The sequence below is a fragment of the Vanacampus margaritifer genome, chromosome 14, assembly GCF_051991255.1.
Source record: "Vanacampus margaritifer isolate UIUO_Vmar chromosome 14, RoL_Vmar_1.0, whole genome shotgun sequence".
NCBI classification, from domain to species: domain Eukaryota; kingdom Metazoa; phylum Chordata; class Actinopteri; order Syngnathiformes; family Syngnathidae; genus Vanacampus; species Vanacampus margaritifer.
The window spans coordinates 20,555,988-20,571,220 of record NC_135445.1 but is presented as its reverse complement, the minus strand read 5'-3'; the positions used below and the strand labels follow the sequence as shown (position 1 = coordinate 20,571,220).

The 15,233-nt window shown below is 42.9% G+C and overlaps 1 protein-coding gene across 1 annotated transcript in view; it reads left to right on the top strand.

Annotated features, from left to right (window-relative positions):
* The first annotated feature begins 9,331 nt into the window (after positions 1-9,331).
* Positions 9,332-15,233, top strand: part of psmb7 (proteasome 20S subunit beta 7) — a 22,431-nt gene continuing 16,529 nt past the window's right edge. Inside the window, exons 1-2 of the mRNA XM_077585433.1 lie at positions 9,332-9,468; positions 14,957-15,050. Of these exons, the coding sequence (XP_077441559.1) occupies positions 9,395-9,468; positions 14,957-15,050 (168 nt within the window). The 5' untranslated portion in view covers positions 9,332-9,394. The remainder of the gene's footprint in view (positions 9,469-14,956; positions 15,051-15,233) is intronic.

Below are 15,233 nucleotides of genomic sequence, written 5' to 3'. Positions count from 1 at the left end.
TTCATAGAAATATGTATAAATATGGTGAAATATGAAATATGAAATATGGTCTACGTATATAGAATATTTTAACCTAATTCTGGTTATTTAATTCTGCCTGTTAGCGAGAGCCACCACATCGTGATAACTTACATTGATGTCTCTGCATTTGGCAGTTTGTTACTAATGGTTGTGTTTTTATAGTCAGGAACCCAGTTGCTGCCAACAGGATCGAACAGATTTACCTCCAATGGGCACTAAAGGCTAATATTCGGATTCACTGCATGCCAGGGGACTGACTCTACAGGTGCTGTCCCCCCTGGCTGGGCGTGGGCGGGTCTGCCCCTCTGTTGGCTGCTGGGTGGCGGCTGCGTCTTGGTCGTTCCCTGGGTCTCGTGGTGGGTGCTGTGTTGCGGGGCTCTCCCTGGTTTCCGGGGCGGCGCCGCCCCGGCGCGGTCCGTCGCTCTGGGTCCGGCGACGCGGGTCGGGGCCTGTGGGCCACCGGGGTGCCCCGTGGTTCCCTCTCCCCTCCCCCTTCCTCCCCCTTGCTTCCTCTCCCTCTTCACCTCTCCCTGCCCGTCCTCCGCCTCCCTGTCCCTTCTCCCTCGTCGCCCTTCCTCCTCCTCTCCCCCTCTCTCTGCGGCCCTGCTGCTGCCTCCTGCCCTTCCTGTCGTCTCCTTCCCCCGTCCCCTCCCCCTCCCCTGTCCGCCCTCCTCCCTCCTCCCCCTCCCCTAGGCCGGAGGTTCCGTCCGTGGCCCGGGTCTCGGCGCTCCGGGGGCCGGGGGAGTGGGCGGGATTGGTGTTGTGCCCGCCCCGCTCCGGTGGGCCTCCGGGCACTTCGGGCGGGCCCCGGTATCCGGGGGGCAAGCCCCGCCGGGGTCCCGGTGGGGTGGGTGGGGGTTTTGGTGGGCGGGTGCGCCTCCCCCCCCCCCGCCCGGTTGGGGGGGGCCCAGCTGGTCGCTCCTCTTAACTCACTGCACTAGTTTTGCACAATACATTTTAGGGCACATAACACACTTTGGGGGGGAGTGGGGTGGGGTGGAGACACCGTCTCCGCCCTGCAGCTCCCCTCCAAATTTTAATGCACCACACAACTGGGGGGGGGGGGGGCATTGGTTGGGGCGGCCGCGGTATGAAGCAGTGCTGCGGTCGCCTGTCCGTGTGCACCCCCCCCCCCCCCATTAATTTATTTTAATGCACCACATACGCTCATTGACATGCCTGGGGGGCGGGTGGATCGGAGCAGGGGGGGATATCATTTCCCTCTGCTCCGGTTCACCTGCCCCCAATTTTAATGCACCACACACACACACTTATGTATATACACTGGGTGGGGTCACACACACGGTTTAGGGGTAGAGTTCGCCAGTCGGCGAGCTGGCGAACTTAGTAACAGGGTTAGTTTTTCACTTAGATCGTTGGGGTGACGACCGGGGCCTCTCCCCGCTGGGCCTGGGGTTCGGGGATGCCGCCCGTCCTCCGGTGCCCCCATCTCCCCTTCTGCCCTTGGTGTTCCGTCCCTCCGCGTGGTGGGGTGGGCGCGGGTGCCCTCTCCGCTCCGCTGCCCGGCCCCCTCTTCGGCGCGGATGCCTGGGTGCGGTGTGTCCCCGGGGTCTGGGGTCGGGGGCTGGGGGGCTGTCGGTTGGTGGGGGTGGGGGGCGGGGGCGGCTTGGTTGGTGGGGGGGTGGTGGTGGGGGTGCCGGGGTGGGGGGTGCTGGGGTGGGGAGGGTGTCTGGGGATTTGGGGACCTGGGGGCGGTTGGGGCTGGGTTGGGGGGGTGGGGGGCGGGGGGGTCGCGGGGGTTGTGGGCCGGTGGGGTGCCTGGTGGGCCTGCAGTGCGCCGTCCTGCTGCGTTGGGTTGGGGGCGCGGGCCGCGTTGGGGTGGGGGGCGCTCCTGCTCCGGGGTTTGCTCTCCGGCCGGTGGCCCCTGCGGGGCCCGGGGGTCGTCCTTTGGCGCGGCCGCGGCCTGGGGGGCCCTGAGGTGTTGCGCTTGCTCTGTCCTGGCGGGGGTCGACGGCTCCCCTCTTTGGTGGAGATTTTCATGCATGCTAGATCCACCACACCAGCATCTATCGAGACTCAGACACAATTTGTTTCTCCCTCAGGTCATTGATTCGGTGGAGGCTGGTGTCTGTGGATCTCACTCTGCTTCGTCTGTCCTTTCTACCTTTCCTCAGTTTCTCCTTTGGGCCCTTGAGGTTTCCCTGATTTGTTGGAGTTTGGATGTCTTTGGGGTTGGTGAAGGTTAGTGGCCCGGTGGGTGGTGTCTGGTCGGTGCTGGGCTTCGCTTTTCTTTCTTTTCTTTGGTCCCCCTTTGGGTCTCCTGGCAGCCCCACGACTCTGGCTGGATTTTGAAGTGTTCGGTTTAGGTGAACGGTATGGGAATTCTTATTTATTTATTTTATTTTTTTTTCTCACGCACGCACGCACGCACGCACACACACACGCACGCACACACGCACAAACACACATACAAAAAAGAAAAAAGAAAAAAAAGGGAGAACAATGATGATGACATTTCAAATGATCAATACTGAGATCTCCCAGAAAAAAAAAAAAAAAAGATGCTTTCGAAGAAGAACTCTGCTACTAATTGCTGCATTGTGACGATTTTTCTCTTATTAATTGTTGTGCCATTCTGGTTTTTCATGAAGGCCCTTGACGCGAGCTTGAATAAAACACACCGTGATAAAAGGAATGTTGTTTCTCCCCGAATTCCTTAGATAATATCCTGAGCGTATAATAACTCAATCGTCCTGACAGTTGCTCCTAACACAAACACATCTGTCAAACTCCCCATTAAATCTTTGAAGGGATTTAGTAGTAGGGGGCCAACTAAGGGAGGCCTCTGGCTTAAATACTGGTGGTATTTAACTGGAAGTGTTTTACGACTAGACTGGAGCACTTTATAACCACCCAAAGTGGCCGATACTGGCCGTCAGGTTCCAGCGGGGAGGCAGTTTTCTTTAGCAAGAAAGTAACATTGCGTAAAATGGGAGGTCAACTCGAATTAACTTTTGTTCTTCCTGAAGGTAATATCCGGCCACCTAATGTAACCATAAAATAATACCTTTTGTTATGACCTAATGCTGTGGGCATGGTTCTCTGGTACTGATCCCTATTTTCCAATTTTAATTTGCATTGATAAAACTATGAGTAAATCAAACAACCAAAAATGACTAAATACACATTGGAGTCTGGTGGCAGTAATAATTGGCTACTGTTAGCAAATGAGGCAGCACATGCTTCGGGAGAAGATTGTGTCGTATGTGTGGGCCCATGACCTTTATTGAGGGTAATTCCTGCTAAAATAGAGGATAAATGTGTGATGGAACTGATGAATAAAACTGTCCCCAATGATAAATGCTCTCAATGGGATAAAGTGTATCCACTGGTTGATTGGCAAATAACTACACCAATATTTTCTAATAAAGTGGCGGAAGGTGATTTTTCATGTATTAAAATGTTAGGTACTGGGAAACAATTGGGGAAACTAAATCACACCACTCACTGCATTTCAGCAACAGATGTGGGTAATAAATATTCAGCCTCAATCCAGAGCGGACATATGGTGGTGTGTTCAATGTTCGGAGAACAATGTTGTACTTTTATTCCTAATAATACTGCACCGGATGGAAGTTTAACCATTGCAATTGAGGGACTCCGAACACTTAATAGAAAAATGAAAGAGCATTCCGGTATCGATACGTCAATTTGGGATACCTGGATGAATGCTTTTGGTAGATATAAAAATTTGGTTTCATCAATTCTACTTTGTGTGTCTGTATTTTCAGCTTGTGGATGCTGCTGTGTTCTTTGTTTAAGATCGTTGTGCCAAACGGCTTATTGCCACCGCTATAAAAAAACAAGATGCACAAAACAAGTCGTCTTATATGATGGTAGAATCAGTAAATTCTAAAGCTATGACCGCAGTTGCGACATCCGATGATGATCCCGGTGGAATTTTTCTCTAGACTGTTTTTAAGGGTTAAATGTCTTGTTATGAACTTTTACTAGTTCAATTGAGGGACTGTTGACATTTAACATTTTCAATTTATATTTCTACTGTTTATGAATTTACTTATAAGTATATAGATGCCATATAACTGTGTAGTTAAAGGAATAACACTGTGATAATGTTGTTGTGCAATATATTGGAACTTTTTACTCCCTTCCAGCTCTTGAGATAAGAATGTGTATGGGAGTCAAGTTCTCATGAAGATAAGAATGTGTATGTTTCAAAGGGAGTCAAGTTCTCATGCCATTACTCATTATGTCGTAAAAACTGAAGGTCCAAGATCAAAACCTGTCTACATCATATTTCCGGGCTGGTAGGGGAGCTGGAGTAAACATGTCGGTATATCACATGTCTGCTTATTATAATTACTAACCCTTTGTCCAGCCTGAGAGGGGGAGAGGAAGCTTTTTCATGTATAAAAAGAGTGGGTGTTTTCTATTTGGGACACACTTGGGGCTGGACATTGCTTTCAGATGTAAGCTTTTTTTGTGTCTTAAGAGCTCTTAATAAATCCTTGCAAGGGAAACTTCTTCATGAGATCTCAATGCAATTATTTTGAACACGCAAAGATTACACTTAATAAATAAAGCCTACAAAATGGTGACCTCCGACGGCGACAAATTGGGACGTTTTTTGCGACAGCTGTGATGATCCTGGGCACTGAATTTCTAAGGTGCCAAATATTAACAAGGTGAGTGGACAATTATCCACGTAGAGAAATTCTGTTTGTTTGGGATCACTCAAAGCCGCATTACGTCTGTACCAAATTGTATTTGAGATCTGTGTGAACAAGTTAGTGGGTTTAAAGTCGTATTTGTTACGGAGGGACGCAGAAGTCCTCCATTTTGAAAATTACTACGACATTGAACTATGCATAATAAAAAAAGAAAAGAAGTGATGCCCGTTGTATACGGAAGTGACGTCAAGTAGGAGCGCTCCACCGTTTAAAACGGCATATGAGATAGAATTCCACGGTGGAGGAGCTATGAATTAAACCGCCTGTGTCGATATAATTCCACGGTGGAGAGGCTGTGTTTTGTTGAATTAAGCCGCCCGTGTTGATATAATTCCACGGTGGAGAGGCTGTGTTTTTTTTGTTTCTGATTTTGTTGAATTAAGCCGCCCGTGAAGATCCTGGATATATTTATTAAGTCGCGAAAACGATATTTAATTTCTGTTTCATTTTTTTCTTTTTCTTTTTATTTTTCTGAAGAAAAAATAATAATAATAATATTTTTTGGGGGGGTATTAATGAGAATAATATAGACCTGTTGTATTGTAGTACCATAAGTGAGACGTCACTGACTTTATAAATATTATAACAACTAATTACTACATATAATGGACGACATTTTCGACTGAGACTCAGGATGGTTCGATTTGCATACACTTCCGGTCCATAGTCAGAATTTGTCGCTAAGCGAACAAGTGAAGGCTGCAACGCTCGTGATGCTTGACGCATTTCCACCACGGCGCCGGCACTTCTTCATGAGATCTCAATGCAATTATTTTGAACACGCAAAGATTACACTTAATAAAGTAATAAATAAAGCCTACAATATGCCTGAGAATATTAAATTCTCCCGCATGCTACAGGATTGGACATCCAAAAACATTTATTTTAGCGTTTTATTCTCCTTTTTAATCGTTTCCAACTGGGCTGAAACAGCCGCTAGTGAAGAGTGTAACTCGGCATTATCTCGTTGGAGGTCACTTACCTGTTGGCTGACGAATTCCAAACTCACCTTTAATTCCTTGATGTCCTCGCGGATGAGGCAGAGGACATTTAGTTTTTTGTTTATGGAGTCCAGCATACTGACCGAAACGTCCATAGTAGCTAGATCATCCGTGTCTGTCGCTGAGTCATTTTTTTCTCTTCTTGGAAGGTTTTTCGTAGGACGGATCTTCCATCGCGCAGCTGTAAAAGTATCCGTCGATGAAATGTTCGAGGTCTTCCACGCTGGGTGGTATTCCAAATATGTCGTATGAAAGAGAGAAGAGAAAAGCAAAGTTATATGGTGGTTAAATTCGGATTTGGTTTAGCATAACAGAGCTAGTTCTATCTTAGCAGCAGGGCGCCGCGATGTTGGGTATTCACGGTCTCGCTGTAGGTCTCGCGGTAGTCACAGCATCTCGCAATGTCACCCCTCAAAGCTCTTTTCTGGCAACCATTCATCATCACTGCTGCTGTCATCATCGCCACTTGAGTCAGATGGTATATGGTCGACTATCCTGTAGGTTTTGCTAGCATGTTCTGCACCTGACCTCTACAAAACAGGACCAGTATCCTTACTCTTATATGAGGACTAAAATCCATAAAATATTCCTATAATAAAAATTAAATTATGGTTTAAAGCATTTTTTTTTTTTACTGCAGATGAAGTACAGTGTTCCCTCGCTATAACGCGGTTCACTTTACGCGGCCACACTGTTTTGCAAATTATTTTTTGTGCAATTTTGCATGCATTTTTTTTTTTACAATTATGTTCTTATTTTATATAATTTAAAACATAAAGCTAACTACTTTGCGGATTTCATTTATTGCAGGTATTTTTGGGAATAATAATAATAATTATTATAATAATAATAATAATAATAATGTCAAAAATGTAAATTTATTAATACTACAGCTTGCTATAAAAGTGCAAGTATACTCATATGCTTGTAAAAAAAACTTGCAATATGTGAACACGACATAGGAAACATTAAAAAATTGTATGAGCATTTCATTCTCCTTAAAAGGAAATCTTATCAGTAATTATGGAAAAATTGTTCAAAGGCAAAGACAATTTAACTTTAACTCCTCAAAAAGTGAAACATTTAATAATACAAATATTTTGTAACACGTGTGGTAAAGAACAAGCAAATTAAAACTCTTCTGCAAGTACTTGGGATCTAATTAAGACTTTTAGTCTATGCATTGAAACTACAATATTACATAATTTGGACATAATTTTGGGAGTGCGATGAAGAAGAACCACCCTGTCACAATAAAACGTGATGGGGTGGTTAAGTTTCACCCTAAAATGGCCATCTTTCTCCATGTGGATAAGTTCTTGACCTAAGAGAGTATACTTTCAATTGAAAATATAATTTTCTTTACATTGATAGTGTAAAAAACAGTTTGATAAAAAACTGTTTTCCTATGAATATTGCGTGACAGGGTGGTTTGGATTGAGCTAGACAGACCTCATTTAACATGGAAAAAACAACAACAAAAAATGTCAGAACTTGGCATCTTTCTCAATAAATTTATTTTATGGAATCAGTGACAGACTACTTGTGGAAATAATAAAGGTTTGATTAAAAAAAACATCTTTAATGTATTTGGTGATATTTTGGATGCAAATGTAATGTTGAGTGATTAAAAATAGTATGTCACTCTAAAACTTTAAAGCTTTAGAAACACATTTTGGCACATTTACTATCAAATGTTGTGTACTCAAATGGCACTCGTCTGGTAGAAAGACTCCCAAACTAAAAAGGAACTATTGCTGGCAGGAACAGCTGGGCATTTACAGGAAATGCCTGTGCCAGCTCCCAAAGTGCTGGACAAGAGACGAGTAGTGACTGTGACTTTATTAATCCAGGTGACACACACATGCCTCTCTCTCCCCTACTAGTTTACCTGCAGCATGTGTTTTAAGTGGTTCCCCAACTTCAGGTGCTTCTCTCGGCCACCCGCTAAGTTTAAAGACTTTGTTTAAGAATTTAAAAGAGTTCCCTAAATGCTTTTGCATATTGTGTAGTTTAATTTAGAACTTAGCAATAATTAATAATAGGCTACCCCTATTGCTAAGAAGTTATTTGAGACTGTGTTTTCAGTTAAAATCAAGGTTCATTTAGTCATAATTGTTATAAATGTCTATAATAGGAAAAAGATGCAAAACTGCTATTTGTATTAGGGGAAATGTGGTGTGATCTAAAACCATTATTCTAATGATATCCACTAGGAGGTGCTAGCGATGTTAGAATTGATTATCACCACTTCTTTACCACAGTATTACTACCCACAGACCCCCCCCCCCCCCCGTTTGTTTGTCTAGATTTTTTTTTAATTGAACAAACATGCAATTAGAAACAACATAGGCATTTGACAATTCAAACCAAGTCAAACATCTCAGCATAAAGAAGAGCCATGCAGCATACAACAACAGATTAAAATTAAATGACAGTTGTTTAACGCAGTAGCCGATGAAACGCAAGAGGATCTGGCCCACTAATCTGCAATAACATCAAGAATAACAAACTCATTCGATCTTTGTTTAAAAGGGAAGTTTTTACGGTTCCATATGTGCTGTCATACTGGAATAAATATGTAGAATATGTTGACTGGAAAAAGGGTCTGGATGTTACCCTATATGTCAATTTAGAGCAATTTCTTCTATAATAATTCTTAGGTTTTACCCGTCAAATGGTCATATTGTTAAAAGATTCAAAAAAGAGATTGATGAGAAATGCACTTTTTCTTCTGTGGATGTTGAAACAATGACTCATTTATTTTGGCTCCGCCCCATTTGTCCAAAGCTGTTGGTGTGATATTTATAAGTTTATTGTTGAAAAGACTGAGAAAGATTTTGAACTGTTTTGGAAGGATGTATTGTTTGGTCTCTATGACTTTAACTAAAAGAATTAAGTCAAAGCCAAAGGAAACTTTTATTATTAATCTTATTATTATTTTGGCTAAATTCTACATCCATAAGTGTAAATTCAATTTCATACATAGGAAAACTTTTTTTCATTGCTTTCTATTCTATGCTTTCTACATCGATTCCATAAAGTTTTCTCTTAAACAAAAGGCTATCAAGACCTGTGATATATGTGAACATTTTTTTAATGTTATTCCCCCTGGCATGTTGTTTTATTTGTGTTTTTGTTTTGTATAATCAATAAATTGATTTAGTCATTGGATTATGAAATTGTTGATAAAAATGGCTATTTTTGTATGTTGAGCAATTTCAACAACAAAAAAGAGACATGGCATTGCATTCAGAATTGAGAATCTTCTTGGGACTGCAGCAAAAAAACGAAATTCAGAATCAAATAATTAAAATGAAACAATATTAATGAGTAAGATATAAGTAGCGTTTTTGTTTTAAATTTAAATAAGCGGGGTTTTTACTTACTGCCTTTATACGGTTGGTCTGGTGGGTGGCGTTAATGCACCTAAACGCTGGTTAGAAACGCTGCAACCACAGAAGAAGAAGAAGAAGAAGAAGAAGAAGAAGAAGAAGAAGAAGAAGAAGAAGAAGAAGAAGAAGAAGAAGAAGAAGAAGAAGAAGAAGAAGAAGAAGAAGAAGAAGAAGAAGAAGAAGAAGAAGAAGAAGAAGAAGAAGAAGAAGAAGAAGAAGAAGAAGAAGACGAAGAAGAAGAAGAAGAAAACAGAACAAGAAGAATATGAAGATGGCGGCAGCGAAGATAACGTCTAATTTGTCAACCTTTGGTGGTTTCACGTTTGAGAACTGTAAAAGGTAAGTGCTGTTGATTGAGGATCAACATGTCATAATTAATAATCATAGAGTATGAAAACAGTTATTCGTTAACGTAGTGTGATGGATTCGTTTTCGATGGGATGACTCAGCCCTTTCATGTACGTTCAGCGAACGTGCTAATAAGGTAGCAACAATATAGGATTTTCGTTGTTACCATACGACACCATTGCACATTACCTGCCATCTTTGGGTTTGTGAAAACTAGAGAGATTTGTTTTCATCGGCGTATCAATCAGCCCACTTGCTTTGGCCGGGGATGGGGTTGTTGATCGACCATCATCCAGCTATTACTGTTAGCGATTAGCCAAGGACGCACAGCTGTCGGCGACACGCGCCTATTAATATTTCATTCATATTGGGGCGAATGGCCACTGGCCGGAAAATTGACCGGGATTTGGGAAACTCATGGAATTACTTATGAAATTCCTGATGGCCGGTCCTCCCCAAATGTCAGGTGTCTGATTATCAATTTCATTATACATCTATGCTATGTATGAACCAGTTGATGGTTCCCGTGTGACGTCACCGCGTCGTGCGTCCACCATATGTTTTGGTTTTCTTAGCACAGGGATGTGATTTTTCCGCTAATTTGCGGAATTCCGCTTTTTTTACCCCCCCCCCCCCCAAAAAAAAAATCCGATTTTTTTTTTTTTGTATTTCATTGTGTATGCACATGACTCCGACAGATAACATCTTCTGCTATAACAAAGACATTTGTGGTATGCTCTAATATGAGTTACTTTTCATTTGGTCATGATACAATTATTTGTTCATGAAATTTGAACTCTTCAACATTATTTATGTGTTAACTTAGTAATCACATTAGTTAGATGTGATAGTTTTTAAAAGCAAAGGCAGTCCAATGTTTTTGAATGTGACTGATTTTGAGTTGACTAAAACTGCCATTTTATATGGGATAGTTCAATATACATTGAAAATTTATGCTGTTGTTTTGTCTATTTCTTTGTCATGTGAGTGCATTGAAAGTACTTAAAAACACGGAAAACCCATGAGCGAGTGCCAGCGGCCCCCAGACCCCCGGCTAAATTTTCAGATAATTTCACTTTGGTCAAATCACATCCCTGTTAGCAGAAGGCACGGTGTGGCGGCACTGGGCGCTTGTGTAAACTGCAGCAAACAAGTGTTCCTTTTCATAACCAATATAGTTGTTCCGTGTTAGGTACATGGTTGTACTAAGAAAGCTGACGCAACTGGTTCATTGGGATTCTATTCCATTCCAAAGATCCAAGCACATGAAGTTGATTTCACTAAATCGGTGATCACATCGCAAACTGTGGTTTGCCAGTATCAACAGAAAGATCAACCTCTGAAATACTCCAAGATCTGCTCAGATCACTTCATCACGGGTTAATTCGTTTTTCTTTTAACGTTTCTTCTAATACTAAGCATGTTTACATTGTGCACATTGTCCGTTCCTGTCCAGTCTAGTGCCTACATGCTAAGTCCCTCAGTAGTAAACATTAACCCCGCTCCCCCTTACATTAAATGAGTGAAAAAAGGGCATTTCTGTTACCATACATAGTGGTGCAACGGTTTCAGATTTTGGTGTACAATTGTCTGAGAGAAAAAAACGAGGTATTACGTTTTTTTTCTGGTTATTATTGTAGACACTAAAAAAATCACATCAGCATTCTTTGAAAATGTTTTTAACAACAATAAATAACTGGAAATACATTTAAAAAAGCTTGCTGCCTTTTAAAACAAATACAGCAGATTAGATAGACTCTTAAAATAGGGTTTAGTAAGTGTATGTACCCTCTTTTTTCATCTTTCAATTTCTTTCCATTTCAACCATACTTACAGATGAAATGTTCATCCACAGCCTTTAAACTGGCAATTTGTGCTGTTTACCGCTACACATGTAGGCATTTTGCAGCAAAATGCGTATGTCGAGATACGTTTCTTGGGAGTCCCAAGATGGCGGCCCCGCAGCTTCAAAAGTCTCGGCCTCTCCAGCATGTGGCCGTGGATGGCAGGGCTCGCTGCCCTGCCGCGGACCGGTGCCCCGGGGGTTGGGGAGGCGGTCGGTGGCGACGACGCGGGGATGCCCACTGCCGGTGTCGGCGTGGCCCGGCCGCCTCAGAACCCTATCCACAGCCGCCGGGTACGCAACTCTCCCCGGGTGTTGTTCAAAGATGAGCCCTGTGTTGTTGTGCGTCCGCTAAATGGGCCGTGTGGAAACAGAAGAGCTATGAACTATGCCGCATCGCTTGTGAGCGGAAATAACCAGTGTTGTTGAACGGCTGCGGTTATTTAATCCTGACGTTTAAAAACCACGGTTAATTGTAAAACCGGTTAATTGCTGCACCCCTAATCAAACTGTAGTTTTCATGAGTGCATATAAGCTAAGCTAGCTACGATGTAGCTTTGACGTCACTATCAACACATTGAAGTTCATGGTCATGCGTTGCACACCCATCCATAACACAGTTGGTTGATTACTCCATTGATTTATATGCCTTTAGCAGTTTTTACCATAGATTTGAAATCTACTTGGGTGGGTGGACTCCTGTGGGGTGGGGAGGGAGAGGGGGTGACTGGGGGGTGGGTCTCAGTCCTGTTACGTCTCCTCTAGCCTCACGATCCACAAAGTGACAGCAAACTAACGTTACGTGCGATATATCCCGTTGCGACGCGTTATTAAATTTTTTTTTAATATATATATTTTTAATAAATTTTCTTGAAAACATCTTGGGTGGTGGCCAGTTTACTTGGGTGGCCCGCCCAAGTATTAACATGGTGTGGGAAACACTGCCTTTAGACAGTTCAAAGTTCACACAGTTCACTCTTCGCATTTGTAGTTTACGGTGTCCATGTACGTGACCGGTGGCCGGCGTAATCTTCCTTCTTCAATGTGTAGGGATCCCGGCGACCAGTCCAATTTTTTGCATCGAACCACTCACATTTTTATTGCCTGCAGGCTTTCCTGGTACAAAGTGGACTTTTGCATGCTCATTGCCGTCAATTTTGCAGTTTTAATATGTATCGTTTATACTATTGTCTAGGCTTTGCTTCGAGCCGTGATGGGGACGATCCAGACAATATGGTGGAAGGGAGCTAGTGTTACACGGGATACCAGTACCGTACCTTGATGTTTTGGCGTCAAAAACGGCTCGGTATAATTTTTTCTTAGTACCGGTACTTTAAAAAATAAATACGAGACAGCCCGCCAACTCTGTTTTAAAGGCAGGTACACATACACGCATGGCCGCCTGCCTACCGATATGTGGAAAACGCCTTAAGTAAGCGACACTCCTCTTTCAGTGTGTGTGCGAGAGGGCGCAGGAAGATTGCTTTACGCACTGAAGCGCTCGCTGGACGTGCATTCCTCATTAACTCTTTTACTGCCAAAGACGTTAAATGACGTTCTGCAAAAACCTACGGAGGAGCGCCAAAGACGTTAACTCTTTCACTGCCAGACGTTTTCAGAAACGGGTTGTCCCCAGTGCTAGCCGATTTAAGCATTTTGACTGATCTTTCAAGGTCCACAGAAAATGTTGTGTTTGGACTATGGAAACACACATACTACCAAATGAAAGACTGGACTCTCATCTTTCATCAGAAAACAAAAGTTTAAGTTTGTTTCTACCTTATTCCGTTCTTCAGTAATCAACAATAGAAAATGGTTACTTTCACCGAAATTCTGTTTTGAAACAAAAAACGGAGAAAAAGGGCTTTTTGTGAAACTGTTATTTCATGCACTCTAGTGAATTGTACACTTTTTGTCCATGAATGATGCCACAAACACCTAAATAGTGCTTTACTTCTGTAAAACGCTTTCACCAACAATGAAAAAGTGTTTTTTGATTGCAAAATACGTTTATTTCCATTCAACAGTGCAACAATTTGACAAAACAATTTCGCTAACTATTTACAAATGTGTGCAACTGTGGTACTACTTACAATTATGTGGATGTTTCAAATACAGTTTTTCTTTTTGTAACGCTCTCCTGCGTGCAAGGAGACGCCAGGACTCGCACAATAGTTTACTTTCACTTTCACATTGGTCCGTTTTGCGTGCAAACGTTACACTTTCTTGACGGCCTTTTTTTCCGGGGAATAAAAAGCAAGTAGCAGACTGTACACACTTCCTCCGATGAATATGCATTGGACTCGGGGCACTCTCCGTCGTCCGATCGAACGTCCGCCTGTGCGTGCTCGGTTGCGCTCCGCGTTACGACACCGTCATAGGCGCCGCATCAGCGGTTCCAATTTCGCCGTCAAGCTCGGATTCACCTTCATCATCATCGTCATCAATGTACTCTTTTAGCGTTGGTCGATGCCTTTTGTCTTGTAAGTGTAGAGCTGCTTGCAAACGCTCGCCATTGCCCGTTCCCTCCTCCATCTAGCTCCATCTAACGTCTTCTACTGCCGCGTCAATGCTTTCCAACCACGGAGTCACCATCATCTTCATCATCGATGATGATCATCGTCATCAACAATGTGCTCTTTTAGCGATGCTTTTGATCTTTGAAAAAAACGGCTCTGGCGTTAGCTCCTCGCGACCGGCCGCCATTTTTCCTTTGTTTTCCATTCTGATCTCCTGCTCAACGCTCTAGCTCCGCCTCTACTGACGCCCACCCGATCTTGTCAAAAGAGAGTCATCGCTGCCCTCTAGGGGCCAAAAATAGTCATTAGGCTCACGAGACCTGCTTAAAACTTTCAGGAGAGCTCCGCAAGCCTTCCCAGCACCCGTTTCCAAAAAAAAAAAAAAAAAATGGGAGGACGTCTTTTAACGTCTTTGGCGCTCCTCCGTAGGTTTTTGCAGAACGTCATTTAACGTCTTTGGCAGTAAAAGAGTTAATTGTACATGAAAAATAATTAAGTTATCAAATTAATTCTGGACAAAATATTAACTTTTTACTGCTGAAAATGGCTCAATGAGTCAAGTATCCCTTTAAAGTATGCTTGGGGACAACAGAATAACACGCTACGCACTTGCTCTTTTCTAATGCTATGCAATCAAAACGGTGCATTCAGGGAGCTTTCACAGCGTCTGAAACTTGAGGTCTTTTTTTTTTTGTCTAACACAGGGGTGCTCAAGTTCGGTCCTTGAGAGCCCCTATCCAGCCTGTTTTCCATGTTACGTCCTGCAGCATAGCTGAATCTAATGATCAGCTAATCAGCAAGCTTTGCAGAAGCCTGATAACGATCCTGATCATGAATATGGTGTGTTAGTGGAGAGAAACATGGAAAACAGGCTGGTTAGGGGCTCTCGAGGACCGAACTTGAGCACCCCATGTCTAACGTTTAAAGGGGAAAACAATTGGTAATTTGGCTCATTTGGCTGATTGTTTGAACTATGTTTGAAGGGCAATAATTGCCCGATTTAAATCGGCGGCCCAATAATCGGTCGGGCCCGATTTAAAATTAGCCACTTCAATTAATATTTTGAATTATTTAATTTCATGTAGTCCAAGTGATTTTAATTTTGTTTGTTTTTTAGAAATGGCTTCCTGGAAGAAAAAGCAAATGAAGTGGGCTGTAATTTGCCCTCTGCCCGTAAAACTGGAACTACTATCTGCGGTGTTGTGTTCAAGGTGAGTAGCAAAATTACTAAAAACAATTATATATACGCGTGTGTGTGTGTGTGTACTTCAAGCTGTCCACACTTCAGTGTTATTATTACCTTACAAATACATAGATAAATATACATCTCTCCGACAACAGTTTCTTTGTTTAAAAACAAGATTCAGGAAATTGTAGACAACACCTGTTAACTC